General features: G+C 34.9%; 1 protein-coding gene across 9 annotated transcripts in view; it reads right to left on the bottom strand.

Annotated features, from left to right (window-relative positions):
• The window catches only part of Pkn (serine/threonine-protein kinase N), a 251712-nt gene that overhangs the window by 31853 nt on the left and 203075 nt on the right, over positions 1-16784 (bottom strand). For all 9 annotated transcript variants that reach the window (XM_069830226.1, XM_069830222.1, XM_069830223.1 and 6 more), the window contains 4 exons: positions 9619-9884; positions 8165-8319; positions 3667-3754; positions 136-301 (listed from right to left, as the gene is read on the bottom strand). In XM_069830226.1, the coding sequence (XP_069686327.1) occupies positions 136-301; positions 3667-3754; positions 8165-8319; positions 9619-9884 (675 nt within the window). The remainder of the gene's footprint in view (positions 1-135; positions 302-3666; positions 3755-8164; positions 8320-9618; positions 9885-16784) is intronic.

The raw sequence follows: 16784 nt of genomic DNA, 5'->3' as shown, positions 1-16784 counted from the left end.
ATACGCACCATCAATTTCAATTGTAGCTGTAAGTAAGGAACAAAGTGCATACTGATACTTACATGCAAATCTATGCTCTAATTAAAGAAAATTCTTTGTCAGTGTTCAGAAGAGACCTCAAGCCTCTGTGTTTACCTCTGCGAAGAGCAAGCCCTGAGGCTCTAGCTGCAGTGCCATGCCATGGCGGATGTCATCAATAAATTCCTCCAGACGTAAGAACTTGATGGCACAAAGCGACCGCCAGTCACGCCAGTATATGCCAATTTCCAACTCTCGAGATTTATCTAGGTCGATCGAGAACCTGCAGAAAGACACAGAGAAACACACATCAGCACATGAAGGTGATTTCCATATTAGCAATGAAGCAAAAGATCGATTGAAGAAAATAGTTGCGCTAGATATAACAAACCAATCCACGCACACAAAAAAAAGTGTACCCAAACAGAAGAACAGATTTGTGTATAATCGATTTAGTCAGGACCTGATTTGAAGAAGTGTATGAATTTTATGTTCCCACTACAGACAAAATTCTAAGCATTCCCTGCACCAAAACAATGGACAATGAATACAGTTCCCATACCAGAGAATCACCGAACCCATGTTGAGCATGATATTCCAGATGCAGGTAAAGTTTTTACTAGGGGGTTGTGGCATTGCCCTTCTCCTTCCTTAAAATACTTGTATATGTTACCGTTAAAATCCGAAATCCATCAAAACCACTTTGAACTAGTAAAATAATAATAAAAATAACCTTCAAATGTAGTAAAAACTAGTTTAAGCAAATGTAGGTAGAGAGAAAGCGAGTTTTCGTAAGATCTAGAATCAATGACAGGTTAGGTTTAGTTTGTTTAGGTTTCTGTTTGGTAAAAGCCTAAACAAACCAAAAACCTAAACAAACCAAATCTAACCTCTCATTGATTCTAGATCTTACAAAAACTCGCTTTCTGTCTATCTAAATTTTTAAAACTTAGTTTTTACTAGTTGAAACTGGTTTTGTCAGATTTCGGGTTCTAACGGCAACATATACATTTTGAATGACTTTAGCTGACTTTGTATGTGTTTACCACGTCCAATCAGTGACACACAACATTCATTTCCATCATCACTATCAATATTTCTTGACACAGACTACCAGGGACGCCACATGATAACAACTGGTTTACACTTGAACTAATCCCACCACAGAACTTAGATTTAACTCGTAAGTAGGGAATACTAACTAGTATATTCTTAAAATAATATGTTACAATCACACTTGCTTTCTTCTAACAGTTGTGCGACGATATGCTTCACTGGCACCAACCCCAACAGATACTAACCTTTCCCACTGGTTAAAACATCAGTGAACTAAGAATAATTTGTATTTTCTAAGGATTTGTATTTATCAGAATTATTGATGTGTCTCCTAAGGATTTGTATTTATCAAAATCACTGATGTATCTGAGGAAATTACAATTATGGATACATATTCCCCCTTATTAGTCCACTGAATAAAAGAGTGTATGTCCTTATGATAAAAACATGTCCATTTCTTAACAGAACATTCACAACACAATGTAATTAAACATAATAATAAAACAATGAAATTAAGAGAACAAGTTTCTAATATGAATCAATACGTACAGAATTTATTTAATAATCACAGTTCCACTTCTGCTTGAGAAAGACAAATTCTGAATTATATTAAAGAAAAGTTTTAGTCCAGAACATCATCTAAAGTACAATACACATACTGTTGCAGTGATGATGATGGTGATGATGACGATACACTTAAAAAGTTTACTTAGATATGACTAACCATTGATGACTGATGATGATGATAAAGATAATGGCAATGTGGACAACATTTTCTTTCTGGTCGCTAGAGAATGTCTTGTTTACTCACGAATGTCTCCACCTTGCACTTGTATTATATTACAGACATCAGAAGTGCAAGATGCAGTTTAATGTTTGCACATACTGCATGTCTCATTCCACTGACAGCATGAGACAGAGGTGGATGTGCAGGGACGACAAGTTCATATGAATCATTGTGTTTTACTTTCCTCCATTTAAAATATGTTTCGCAACTCAAAAGGGTTTACTTTGGACTCTTTCCAATGCTAGTGAAATACAGAATTCATAGTATTTTTCATATCCTACTAGTTGGAACTGTTTTAAATGATTAAATCAACTTGACTGATGCCTGACAATATAAATTGATAAATTATAGGTATACATAGAATGGCAGAAGATTCAAACATATAAACTGCATTAAAAACAGAAATATCGCAAATTCTATACCTCACTAGCAAGAAAAAAAGCCAATAAGTCCCTCTTGAATACAACACTCAACTCAAATCAAATCACTCTTAAAACCGAAACACAATTCAATCCTCTCTTGAATTCTAAACCCAATCCAAACCTCTTCTGAAACAAATCCGAAGTCATGCCTCAGTGTCAATCAATTTCTAACGATTTTCACCACTGTTGGTTTATGAATAACATTTTAGAAAATTTAACAATAGATTTTTTAAAAAAACATACCATATTTTCTCAAATATCCCATACACTTTTTTTTCCCCTGAAATATAAAAGTAAAAAATACGGGTGCATGGCTTATTTGAAATGAAGTTGGCCCAATTTTCCTCCTGTGCAATTCTTAAGGTGGTAGTGCATACCACTAATTTCCAGTCCAGGTATTGCAATTGCTAACATTGTTAAATGGCGTTTGGATTAGCAGTACATGTGTCAGAACCAAGTTCAAGTGTGATAACTGAAAATGAGATATGAGGTATGAGATTGTGATCCTTTGCTTACAACAAAAAAAAAACTTAAAATTATCAAAGATGTGGAGGAACATGGAAATCATGACGCATACTAGTAATGTTGCTGAATATCATATAACATCGATGTGTGTAACTGACCGATTAAGCAAGAAACTACATACAGTACATGCAGTGCGTGTGCATAAGATGGGTTTGAAATGCATCCTATTCCAAGGTAGAATTTATTTATTTATTGTTAACTGAACTATATGTGTGTTTAATTGTTTTTAATTTGTCGTGAATATATTTATTGAAAGTTTTATTTCTGTAATTTGTGTTTTATTTATTTATTATTATTATTATTTATTTATTTATTTTTTTTGGCTTTCAAAGGTGGGGCACATGACCTATTTTAGAAAATACGGTAAGTATTCAATTTCTTTATAAAGTAGTTTTAACTCTGCACCAAACTATATTCTTTCTGCAAATTTATCTCTTACAATCAATAACAAAATGACTAAAAGGCACAAATTATATTAGTAGCATGACAATTAAATGTTACATTTCATAAGCAGTTTAGGTAAGTTTTTAAATTTTACTCAAAAATTGCACGTTAAAATCATCAAAGAATTCATAAAAAAAAAAAAAAAAGAAAAAAAAAACAGATTTCATACATATATTAAATGAGTACTGAAACATGCTGATTCTTATTATAGAAGAATTATATGTTTTAAAAACTACACAAATTTATTACGGACATATTTATTTCAGTAAACTTCAGTAAAAATTATAAAATAAAATAAAAAAATTAATTTCACTTCACGCCCCCCCCCCCTCCCCCACACTCACCTGCCAAATATCAGCTCAAATGATTAGACATGTTAACCTCCAAAATACCTCACACATGTAGCACACTCACCTTTGATCCCAAGCTTGCTGGGAGCATGGTCTCCAATTTGTTTGTGCCACAGTCTGGTTGTCCAGCTTAATCACTGCCATGATCTCATCTGCAAACAGCAAAGACACACTTACAGCCCGTCCATGTTCTGCACAAGCAATCTGACGACGAAACTTCCAACATCACACAATAAAACAACAACAGCCATGGAAATGGCCTGCATGACAGCCAAAAAATTATTGATTTGAGGGACTTTCTTTAAACAAAACTTAATATTCATGCTCAAAAATGTAATGACTGCATTTAAAATAATTCTTGATCTAAATTCAGATATGTTATGTTTATATGTCACTTTACAAAACAGTCAATCCATAATTGTGTAACCTAGCGACGCTTAATTTGGGGGCTTATAATTAAAAACTGTAAAAATCAGTTACTTTAAAATTCTAAAATTTTTGAGAGCCATAGATAACATGTTATTCACAAAATTTCAGACTTCTGTCTACCACAGACTGAGGGATATGATATGATATGATATATATTCACGTCACAGAACTTCTTTACACGTAATGGTGTAACTCAGATTTCTCTGTATCCGGTGCCACCATTAACACATTCTTAGTACACGTCTACACAAATAATTATAATTTAGATTTTGTATCTTTTTATTACTTGGTCTAATCTCTCATTCAATATTTATCCTACATTTTCTTTGCTATTCTCTATTTGTTCACTAATCCTAAACTCTAATATTATATACTACTTTCAACCCTGGTTTTTTTTCTAACTAATATTCGCTAAAAATCTCAATTTCACTTTTTCCTATTCATTACAATTATTTTATTATTTACCCTATTTTTTTCTATTGACCTTTTCTCCTATCTTTCTCTTATATTCATTTATTTACTGCTCCAATGTTCGTGCAGTCAACTCTGGATATAGCGAACTCGGTTACAGTGAACATTTGGCTATAGTGAACCTAAATCGTTGGTCCCGACCAGCAAACATTAAAAAGTACATTAATATTTCTGTTTATAGTGAACCCTCGCTTCGGTTATAGTGAACCTTGTATCCTGACAAATTCTTATTTGAAGTCAGACCTTGTATAAAATTGAAAGAATGTGTTGAGAACAACATTCTAAGTTTCTTACTCCTTTAGTCAAAGGACAAAGGTAGGATTAGTGATTCCTAGACAGTGAGCTGTACTGTAAATCCAAGCAACGCGTGACAACCTTGCCTCACTCCACCATCGAAGGGTTGACATTCTGTTCTCAGGCACTCTACTCTACTGTTATTTCTAATCCTCCACTGTCAAAGGGTTACCTTTTGTTCTCAGAAACATTTCAATTATGACGGATAGCATCGAAACGGAAAATGAAATTGCCTTCTTTTATTAAAAGGGGACGGACAGTATGTCCAGAGGTAAGATTTCGATAGTTTTCAAACACCTTCAACCCTCTCCCAGTTTCCATTAAGTGACCCGGGAAATTCCAAGGCTGAGTATGCAGTCACACCATAACAGCGTTTGTCATTTCTACCTGATTTAGTGTTCCAACATGGAATGTACTGTATAAAAATGTCGAAGCGTAAAGTGTTTCTTTGGAAGATAAGGCGAATATTATAAGTGACATTGAACGTGGTCTTTCGCAAACGGACTTGGGCCAACAGCATAGTTTAAGTAAATCAATTGTGAGTAACACTATACAGTATACAGTGTAATCCATTTCACAAAAATGAATATTTTATTTTCTTGTTCACAATTTCATTCATTTCTGTCATTTAAGATTAGGGGAGAGACACTTTGGATATAGTGAACTTCGAATACAGTGAACGAAATATGCAAGTCTGCAGAGATTCACTATATCCGGAGTTGACTGTACTACTTTCTTGCTGTCACTTGTTCAATTCTCGTAACATTTTTTGACCATTATTATTCACTCTTCCTATTTGCGCTCACTTTCACTTTCTCACTATTCCACTTACCCCAATTCCTTTCTCACTATTCTCACTCCCTGTAAATATTTCACTCTTTCTCTACACATTTGATTATTCACTTTCTCTCTCTCTTCTACTTCTCGATCTTTTTTCTAGTACCACTTTAGTTGCACTTTATGATTGCATCCCCATGTTTTTAATCGCATCTAATACCCCTCAAATTTTAATATCCAAATCCTTAGCTGTCGCAGGTTCTGACCTTTCTTTACTCTTCATCTCAGCCTTATTTCTATTTCTGTCCTTTTTTCCTATTCATTTCTTATTTATTTTAATTTCATTATCTCTAACACTAATTCCCCAGTACAAACATATATATATAATAGGTAAACCCTATACTTGATTATAAAACTCAGTTTCAGTAAAATATTTCATGCTGAAAAACAAAACAGACAGGCAGATATGGCGACATGAAGAGCTATTCGTATGTGAGAGCACTTAGAAATATAAAAAATAAAGAACAAGAGCATGCATACGCTTTTGTTTGCATACGAAAAATGTATCAGAAATTTGAGGAAGACAATTACTTTGCAGACAGCTATTAACAGATTAATATAAATAAATGACGTGACCTACGCCGATCTATGCTTTGACACAGGGATATTTACAACACTTCTGCTATAACATAGAATATGTTAACAATGGGACATTGAAAAACAAATCCATCAAGATAACTGGCAAACTTTACAAAAGAGGAAAGTGAAATACCAGAATGAGAACAATGTATTATGTGAAAATCCGATGGGGTGAAGCAGGTGACATTATTGGAGACACTGGAGAAAACTTGAGACAACAAAGATTAAACCAGATGACATGCACAGAGAGACTAAACACAATTTAGAAGATACATTTATTTTGATGTGCAGATCTTAAATTATACTAATTAAACATTAATTTATTCATTTCTTTCTTTTCTAAATTTCGTTCTATTTTTTTTTTTTTTTCACGAAATTGTTTGGAAGCATAGTTCAGTTAACAAATTAAAATATACAGAGATGAGGCAAGATATCCAGGGTTCTCGATACGTCAGGAGGGGGCTGGAAGGAGAAGTGGCTGCCAATTTATATCAATTATAAACTTCAGTGACTTCAGGCTAAAGAATTATTTAAGAAACATACGGCCAGTTTCACCAACCATGACCAACACAAGTCCACGAATGTCGAATTCATAAGAATTAGCAAATAGTTTTTTTTTTCTTTTTTTTTTTTTTTTCTTCATCAATGTTCGTAATCACTGCCATTCGTCCAAAGATATGACATTTCGGTTCGTCAAGAGAGTTGAGCACAGCTGAAATACTGGCTAATAACAAAATTTCCCTATTTTTTTTAAATCTGCCAACTTTAGAAACTGCTAGGACATTCAAAAAGAAAATGTTTTACTAATATTTGAGCTTTACTAATTTAAAGAGTAATATATCCTACATCATCCAGCAATAGTTGAGAATCATACACCAATTAGTTACTCATTAATTTTCAACTTTAATACTGAAAATGTAAGATTTGTTTATTTTGTTTGAAAAACTTATAAATTCTCTATAAAGACTAATAGTCATCATATAAATACCGAAACAGCACTAAAAATTAGTCTTTCCTAATGTTAATCAACAGTTAAAAACATAGTTTCTCTAATAAAAGGCTAGGGCAGCATTTTATAAGGATTACAAGGTGTCCCTAAACTTTCTGGCAACACTGTAGGTGTCAATTTCTTTAATTTTCACAGAAGTTCTTACTTTTAAAAAGTTTGAGAAACACTGGCGTAAGGGGATGATTTCAAACTGCGTGAGAAAAAAACATTGTCTTTCTTGACAACTGAGGTGTGTTTGAGTTTCATTGTAATTTTGTATCGATTCACACAACATTACTCCTACTGTCGGTTCACTTTCCAAGGACGAAAAAATATAACCTCAGTAAATTTTCAGTTTCTATTTAAAATAAAATCATGTGTAAGTTTCTATAAGCTGTCACTTTACAAAAAACTTTCAGAATCGTACAGTCAGAAACTTAAGTTTTCTCTATACATAATCTTAAAATGATCACCTAGTTCTCTTAGTAAGTGAATAATATTTTGTGAAATGCCAAATATAAGAAATTCTTCACTGAAAGAAGTATCTAAGAAGGTACTTGCTTTATACTCGTGTCTCGTAGCAATGACATCAAAGTATCGAGAACTTCACCACCCCATTCTTAATACAAAATCGAAGAAATCTACTAGTGTTTAAGATCTGCAAGACTACGCTGACAGAAATATAATATCTTCATAGACAATCTCTGGCAGAAGTATCCAAAGTCCATCTAACACTCCACTGACAGAAAACACCGAATGAGAGGAAAAACACACAGAGTATGTACCTGTGATCATCGCTCAAAAGTCGAAAGTTAAAGAGCAGAATTCGATTGTTGCCTGGGTGCACCTCCACCGCCCTGGGGCCTACCTACTGACTTCCTGGGAAGTGACAAGGGTAAACAGCATGAAAATCATCCCTGCAGATGAAGCTGTGTATCTCAAGTGTTCAGCAGTCTGCACTTACTGCTCGTCTCGTCCTTCACACTGTAAGACTTGCTTGAGCTTCTTCCTGTAACACCTTTAACAAAGGACCGCAGATCCCCTGGACTCGACATAGTGTCCTTGTCCCTTCGGGATCTACCAGGAACTTCCTCCAACAGGTCTTGACAGCCCATCAACCTGAAACACCATCACAATAGAAACAGATTAGATCAGTACCGAGAATTCTTCCTATTGAACTCTCTCAGTACCATTGAGAATGAATTAACGAAACAACTCTGCAATCTCAATGTTTCAGAAATTGACCCACAATCGTTCTTAGTGGTATCTGATATCTTTTGAAGCTTAATTCAGCAATATCAAGGCAATGTGCTACTGAAAATAGTCGAATTTTGACAAATTTGATCATTTTTTTATTTTCACGCTAAAAATGTACGCAAAATAAGGCACTGAACCTTAAAATAGAATAGAACTACTAATTCCACAATTTGGGGCATCTGGCCAACATCTACGGCTGACCACTAGGGTCCAGAATACAAAGCAAAGGTTAAATTAAAAATAAGATACAATATGATTTGCGGAGAGAATACAGAACAATGATAAATTTAAAAATAAAGTACAATTTGATTTCGGAGAAACATGAGATGAAAGTACAATTAAGAGTAATGAAATTAAGTAACAAAAAAAAAAAATGTTTTATTTTCGCTGGCAGAGTTAAGGCCTTCTCTTCCATTCAACCAGCCTTAATACAATAGTGATATATATATATATATATATATATATAAATTATGAATATTTACAATACACTAAAGACTCTCCAGCAATATACTTAAGTTAAATTTACATGTTTATTTAATTTGAGATAAAGCCTATATGAAAAAGTAGTAACTTAATTTATGAGCTAATGTAATAAAATTCAGTTTATATGCAATATGTAAAGAATTATAAGTTGCGATAGCTAGTTGGTTAAATGATGAGAATTAATTTAATAGTAGTTTCCTAGAACTATGTTACAGGGAGCAAAATATAAATCTAAAATATATTGATATAATGAGAATAATATTAATGTAATGAGATTTTGCCATTAGAGGTTTTGTATTCTATTTAGAGAAAATTAATGACAATAATAAGAATGGACAGATGTTAGTTTCATTATAAGTAACAAATATTAATCAGTAATTAATCTGTTAAGCAAGAATTTATGTAATTTTGACCTAAATGAAGTTACTGTCCAACAACCCCTTACATCACTGGGAAGCGAGTTCCAATTTCTAGTAACTGAAACTGTATAGGATGAAGAATATAAAGATGTGGTAAGATATAATGAATAGGCAAAAAAAAAAAAAAAAAACAACTGGCCGTAACATCCCGAATCAAACTCTTTCGCATATCTACCCAGTAAAAAATAGCATTTTGCCTAACTTCCGGGCTTTAGTCATAACACTTCAAGCACTAGGAGTGGAGTGGAGTGAAGAGTACCTGACTTCCAGCTTGCCGGTGACAGCTGCACATCGGGTGAAGGATGACGGCGTCAGGCCTGCTGACTTGGTGCTGTCGCCCTGTCCGTGGAATGGCTGCAGGCTGGTGTAGGTGACGGGAACAGGACTGGCCGCCTGCACATTCTGCAGTTCCCGCTTCAGCTGGGCGGCTGCAGGAGAGTCTGGGGGCAGCTCCTGTCTGCGGAGTTCCAGGGACTTCCTCAGCAGGTCTAGCTTGCGACTCGATTCTGCAAGACTCGCCTGTGCCTGTCAACACAACATAGTTTCATGTCGTCAACCTTTATTTCACGTTAATTCATTTCCTAAAATAAATATGCCGTGAGGTGGTTTACGACCTTAGGTATATCACATGGACGTCAGCCAGATGTACAATGTGAAAGACTTAAGCCGTTAATTTTTGTTTAGGCAGCCCAAATAGCAGCCGAGACATGTGGGTGGTATTTAGTTCTTTCGCAGGCTGAATCAGGGATGAGTATAACTTCCATTGACATCGACACGAGAATATTACGAATTTTAGTCTTCGTGTAGTAATTTTACATTAAACATGAGCAGTTTATCTGTTATGTTAATTATTTATTTTATTTCGGCTTTACAATGTTTCTTCTAGTCACGTTAATCATGGGATAGTGTTTTATTGAATCATTTGCTCTTCTTATAACTAGTTACGCCAATATCATATCTCAATAGAAGCTATCTCCAACCCCTAAAATTATGATGTTCCGATCAATTAGTATTTTCGTTTTAAAGCAGTATTAACTATACAATATTCTAAAATCACCTGGAATCGGAGTTCGAAATTAAAAAGTACGAAAGGGAATGGCACCCTCTCAGACAGTCGAACCCATCACTCCACCTAAGAGCCATGAACTAATCCGCGTATTAGAAGTTACTATTTCTTTACTCAACGCATCGTATGAAGCAATATATTAATCAGTACGCCCGTCTGTCTATTTATTATTGTAGCTATTTTTAATCTTTACTGAAACTAAAATACAAGCGCTGCGAGTTAGAGAATTTCAACGACGAAAAGTATTGTCTCTCCAGTCCTAGCCGTGTTAAGCGTGATGCCTAAAACAATTTATTAACGGCTTGAGTAGGACACCCTATATAACTTATGTTTCAATTTATCACAACTATGTTGGTTAAGGCAGGGAAACATTTTGCAAGACTTATGAAGAATGTTCCTCTGATAGAACTTGCTGCTATACAGTAATGATCAGTTAAATCTGGTGACCATTGTGGAAATGCCTATCTCCAGGTTGTAGGTCCACCTATCAGGTTTCGTACATCTCAATCTTTCCTCCATTGGGTTTGTATGTACACCAGATCAATTGGTCGCAGTGCAGAAGACGTTTGTTTACGTACTGCACAAGTTTTGGGGAACATCTTCTTGGGGCACGGTAGGCCTACTCTAAAACATTCTGCCTCCATCACTTCTTAACAATATTTGCATTACTTATAAACTACTTGCTTATAAGCTAAAGACCCAATATGGTGTGGACTGATAATAAGGTCTACTAGGGCATTCAATAAGTAATGGCAACAATACTGTAAATCGGCGCTCCAAGCGTTGAGCATCGGAATCTTTTAGTATGCAATAGAGAAGCGGTTGTTGCATAAATGTGGAATATTAAAAGTCTTTAAGTAACTATATTTTGTTAATATGGGGACTGTTTCTGATTTGTATTAAGTAATACCGCCCTAGAAATGTTCAGCAGGTATGAATAAAGATGCTTAAAAATACAAGTTTCAAGAGGAAAAATGCAAACCAGTGCTTTACGGCATTACAAGAAGCTTGTGGGAGAGAAGTCCTACCATAACGAACTACTGCAAGATGGGTCGAAGCGAGGCATTCGGCTTTCAATCAAGAGTTGACATCCAAAGCGTTTTAGATCGATTAGTGAGACAGAGATCTAGAAATGATGCTGCAGATGGAGTGCGTCGTCTTCCAAGGATTTGGCAACAGACTATATTTGAAGAGTGTAATGCCAAAAATAACCTAAATAAATTTAGTGTGAAATAGTAACTATGTTGCCATTATCTTTCGAATGCCCTGGTATAATACGGTAGAAAATATGTTTTCCCATAATAATAAAACTTTGCTTTCACACGGAGAATCCCCCCCCCCCTCCTACGTACAACGCAGAACAGAACTGTAAGCAACTCCAATAGAAATGATCACTTACAAAACACACTGTATTTCACATTTCATGGGATTGTTGTTTGTTGTTTAGTCAACTATCCGAAGACAGTTCTGAACCTCACAAGTGATACCAAGAAGGCACCTTATGAGGCAACTAGGCCAGGAGATAATGGGGTAGGGTGGCCAGTTCCTTTCCCTCTCCATTGCATACATCGCCGATTAGCTTCAGATGCATACAAATAATTGTTCTTCCTCTGACACATATCGTCAAATGAGATGTACTGCCTGATAATTCATGGGATTAATTTTTAAGTTTTTTCGTTTGTGAGTTTGGTGGCATAAAATTACATCTTGTTTCCCCAAATCGGTTGTCCTCTGTAGGTAATCTTCTGATAAACCGCATATCAGCTATAAGACAGGAATGAAATATGTCCCCACAATAGTAGCACTACCGGTATATCGGGCTTTCACTCTTATTTCGATTCGAATGATCAGTAGTGACTGCCTCGCTATATCGGAATTTCACTGTATTTCAATGCGAAAGTTTAATAGGAAAAAATAATTGTTCTGTGGTGACTGCCACCTACATTGGTCTTTCACTTTACAGTGGAATCTTTTTATTTCGAACTCTGAGCGGAATTAAAAAAAAATTGAGATATCCAAAATTCGAATTAATCAGCAAAATTTATACATAATTATATAATAACATTCATATCAATAAAATAAATATATACTTGTATACAGTAATGAGTAACGGATGCGTAGTGTACTTTACCTTAACTGTTGCCATGTTTTATCCATATCCGCACAAACATTAGGCTATTGATAGAAGAAAACTGTACAATTTTCTTTGCTATACCCAATGCATTTTTAACTGGCGGATCAAGGTCACGTATAAACGTACAAACCACGCACGAGTCACAACTGAAAACTGTGAACTGAAGCACTGGTAATGCCGGGTGTCCCAACTGACTTCAGTTGAGGAGAATGGTCCAGGAATGCGGCAAGCACGCGTAGAAAATGCAGTCCATTGCTTGGTCTTGATCCGCCAGTTCGAAATACACGACAACAGCGCTAACTTGTGTGTTCTACACGCTTTGACATTGTGAGAGCAGAAGAGCCAGTAACACACTACAATAATGAAGATTTTCACAAATTTGTTCTCTTCCAAATTACTTACTGGTGGAGAGGGGAAGATATATCCCTATAAGCAATAGCTTTGGACATCTCGCCTATTGCTCTTACCTGCGGTGTCACTGAATAAAGGTACGAAATCTGTCAACAGCAACAACGAACTTTTTCTTTTTCACTATCTGTCGATCACTATGAAGTTTAAGAAGATAATTTGAATTACTGGAATCATTAATAACAGAGTTACCACGAAACGCATTCGAACTTTCTTTAGAATTCCAAACTGGACACTATTTTCGTTGAAGTCAATTAAGTCCTGGCTTCGAATTATCAAAATATAAGTTTCGGAAATTCGAATTAAATGCGAATTTTAAACAGTAATTTAAATATGAATTTCAAGGGGAATAAAATAATATTTAGAATTATCGAGTGTCGAATTAGCCAATCTCTACAGTGTTCCAATTCGAAAGTTTAAGAGAAAAAAACAAATTAATCAGTGGTCACTGGAATGCATGTCCTAACGAGCTATGGCACGTTGGTTAGCTTGCTGAATAAAATAAAGCTTCACTTTTTTTTATTTAAAATACGCAATTTTACTCCATTTAGTTTACCAAAACATAGAAAATAATACAGTAGGCCTATACTGTGACTAGCGACTAAATGCATGCTGAGCAGTTACTGATGTGATTTCTTTAAGTAGGTTATTTTACGACGCTGTATCAACATCTTAGGTTAGTTAGCGTCTGAATGAGATGAAGGTGGTAATGCCGGTGAAATGAGTCCGGGGTCCAGCACCGATAGTTACCCAGCATTTGCTCATATTGGGTTGAGGGAAAACCCCGGAAAAAACCTCAACCAGGTAACTAGCCCCAACCGGGATTCGAATCCGGGCCACCTGGTTTCGCGGCCAGGTGCGCTAACCGACTGATATGATACGTACGAGTAAGGTCGCATGTGTGAGTGACCTAGCACTGCCGATTTTATCATTGTTAGACTAATGATGTCAACACAGTATGAGTTTAATTATGCAAGTGGTAGAACTGTACTGTACAGATAGCGCATATATCTCGACGATACAGCAGGTTGAGTTGCGGACCACTGTTGTAATATGAATATCACCAATCGCGCCCTTTTCTCACTTGAATTTGGTTATTTCAGTAATTACACAGTCTTTAACTATAATTTTTTAGAAAACTACAAAATACTGCCTGCAGCTTATAAATACCGGATGTACGTTATCTTTTTAGGGTGAATTTTTCATATGAATTGCTATACTTCTAAATATTTTAAAAAGCATTTAATTATATTTGATAGCGCCAGAGTGTCCTAAAGTTCGTGGACATGTGTTGTTTCTCAAATACTCAAACTTATTAGCAGTAAAAATTATAATAGTATGTATTTATTTTGTATATAAGTGAATGAGACCAAACACTATTTAAATACAAATTTGGTAGACTACATAATGTATTTTGTCTTTCATATTACAAAATGAAAAGCAAAATTCTAGAATATTTTAAAATGAAGACACTAAACTCTTACTGCAGTCCCACAGTACAGCTCCTCAGGCGTGTCATCTCTATTACCACTAGGCCAGGAAAATCTCTCTTCAATCTTTTGATTCCATCCTCTTCAGGTAAATAGTCATGACATCATCAGTTAATATAATGCCGACAAGTACAAATATACGTATGTATTGGGATAAATTTCAGAACACGGTTTACCTTTCTTACCCTATTCCTCCAAAATTCCAACATTGTGCACACAAAATAAATTTTTGGCACTGAAAAGTTCCTTTTCGTAAGCGTGATGATGCGCGTTCGGCAAACACAGACAAATCTGCTTTCTTATATTCTAAGATAATTGTTGGCAGTGAGGTAACCGTATACTGAAATTTCCCCAAGTATTTATGCCAGAAACACAATAAATTCGTTTTTGCTAAAAACTGACGTGTGGTTTCTCTAATAACTTGTGCATATAAAAGTCTAAAAATACTGCATATCTGCATTAAAATATGCAGGATTAAAATTATAAAAATATGCCCCAGTACTATAACGCTAACCTTAAAACACCTTTGTCTTTTGTTTATGATGATAAGACTGATGACTGCCCTCGGAAGTGTAAATTTTGTCATGTTATTAAGCCACGTTTATCACGATGACAGAGTAAAGCATAAGAAACAAACAGAATAGAATTGGTGTGTGTTTTGTAGACTATTAAAAAAATAATTGACTGTAGCCTATCTTTGAAGTGCACTTTTCTTTTGAGTGGAATCAAGTAACAGCTTCTAAGTGACGAAATATGATCTGAGCTAGAACTCAACAGTGCACAAAATAAACCCTTCTGTTTCGTCACAAGCCAAACAAAAGTGGCAATAATAAACGTTGGGCTCATTTTGCAAATATGTTTCTTCTCGTGGTGGCAATGTCCTCTTGAAGTTCAAACGCCCACTGAAATTTGTTTTCCCAAACCTCAACAAATCTCCAAGCGAAGGAAACATATGTCTCAAATTCATTACCAGTCACGGAGGATGTATTTTACGCTTACATTCATAGAACTCTACACCCTGTGACATTTGTACCTGTAAATGACCTGAAAGATGTAGTAAATTTTATTTATTCTCGTACAGATGGAATTAATGAATTTTACCGCTTATATTCTTTGCAGAACGAAAAGTTACATTTGTTCTTTCTATCATTTATTATCACAATACACTGCTGTCTTAAATTGACTTAGCATATCAGGAATTAAAACAATGGCTTTCCCAAAACACGCCATGAAATGTTTCTTACAAAACAATTTTTATCTCAAAATGAAAGCAAAAAAGGAGCAAAATTGCATTGAACTTTTTTTGTTTGAAATATCGCAAGGAATAACCCCCTGAAATTTATGACGGCTCACACTGTATACTATATTATACCTGTAAAAGTATTTACAATAGAATAACTTTGTTTCATCTGAATTGGTTTGTTGGAAAGCCGTTAGTATGGGTCTGTGATAAGAGAAATAAGAAGTATAATTCATTCAAGAAAATGAAGTCAGAATAGTGTGAATTAATTCATTGCCGTTGCTAAGCAAGTGATGTCAGATGTTGAAGCTTCCGTAACGTTTTAGCCATTTGATCGTCGATCATAAATGTTTCGCGTTAAAATAAGCTGTGTCTTGATGGCACATAATTTCTCATGTACACTTTTCTTAACAATTTTATTTTTTATCACATTGTGAAAGGAGATACCAGTTTATATTTTCTGGAACTTCTTCTTTGATGTAAGCTGCAACTTGTCTCCTTAAAGAGTAGAGAGAGAAGTGGCTGTAGCAGTAGAGGAGCATCCAGTAAAATCATACATTAGCGAAGCGACGGCGACGACCTTCCACTAACATCTTAAGGGAGGGGGGATATACAGTTTTGAGTAATGAAAAATCGGTGAAATTCAATATTTTTTTCTCGTATTACCATTAAGGGTAATTAGCAGTACAAAATGGCAACTGAATTTGGTGCATTGAAATGCCGTTTTCCTGATAATTTCTAAAAATGTCAATATTTCTCTGATTCTTTTATTTATTCTTGAATGTTATACGAAAAACATCACTAACATTCTTTGAAATATCTTTAGTAGAAATGTTATTTTAATTTATATTTTAAAACCCAATTTTTAAATTTTATTATTGAATCAACATTTTCTTAAATTAACTGTAGTATTAAACCAATGGTTCTATGTAGGTTTGTTCAAAGTACGAAGGCAATATCTTGGAAACTTTTGGAGATATAAGGGAAGTCGTTTTAATAAACACAAGTAACGGGTGCCAATTTGTATAGATGATAACCTGTAAAAGTAATTGTTTTACTAAATCTGAAAATGGTGTACCATAGCAGA

The sequence above is a fragment of the Periplaneta americana genome, chromosome 7 (assembly GCF_040183065.1).
Source record: "Periplaneta americana isolate PAMFEO1 chromosome 7, P.americana_PAMFEO1_priV1, whole genome shotgun sequence".
Taxonomy (NCBI): Eukaryota; Metazoa; Arthropoda; class Insecta; order Blattodea; family Blattidae; genus Periplaneta; species Periplaneta americana.
Note: the sequence above shows the minus strand (reverse complement) of the source record. Positions and strands in the feature narration are given on the sequence as shown.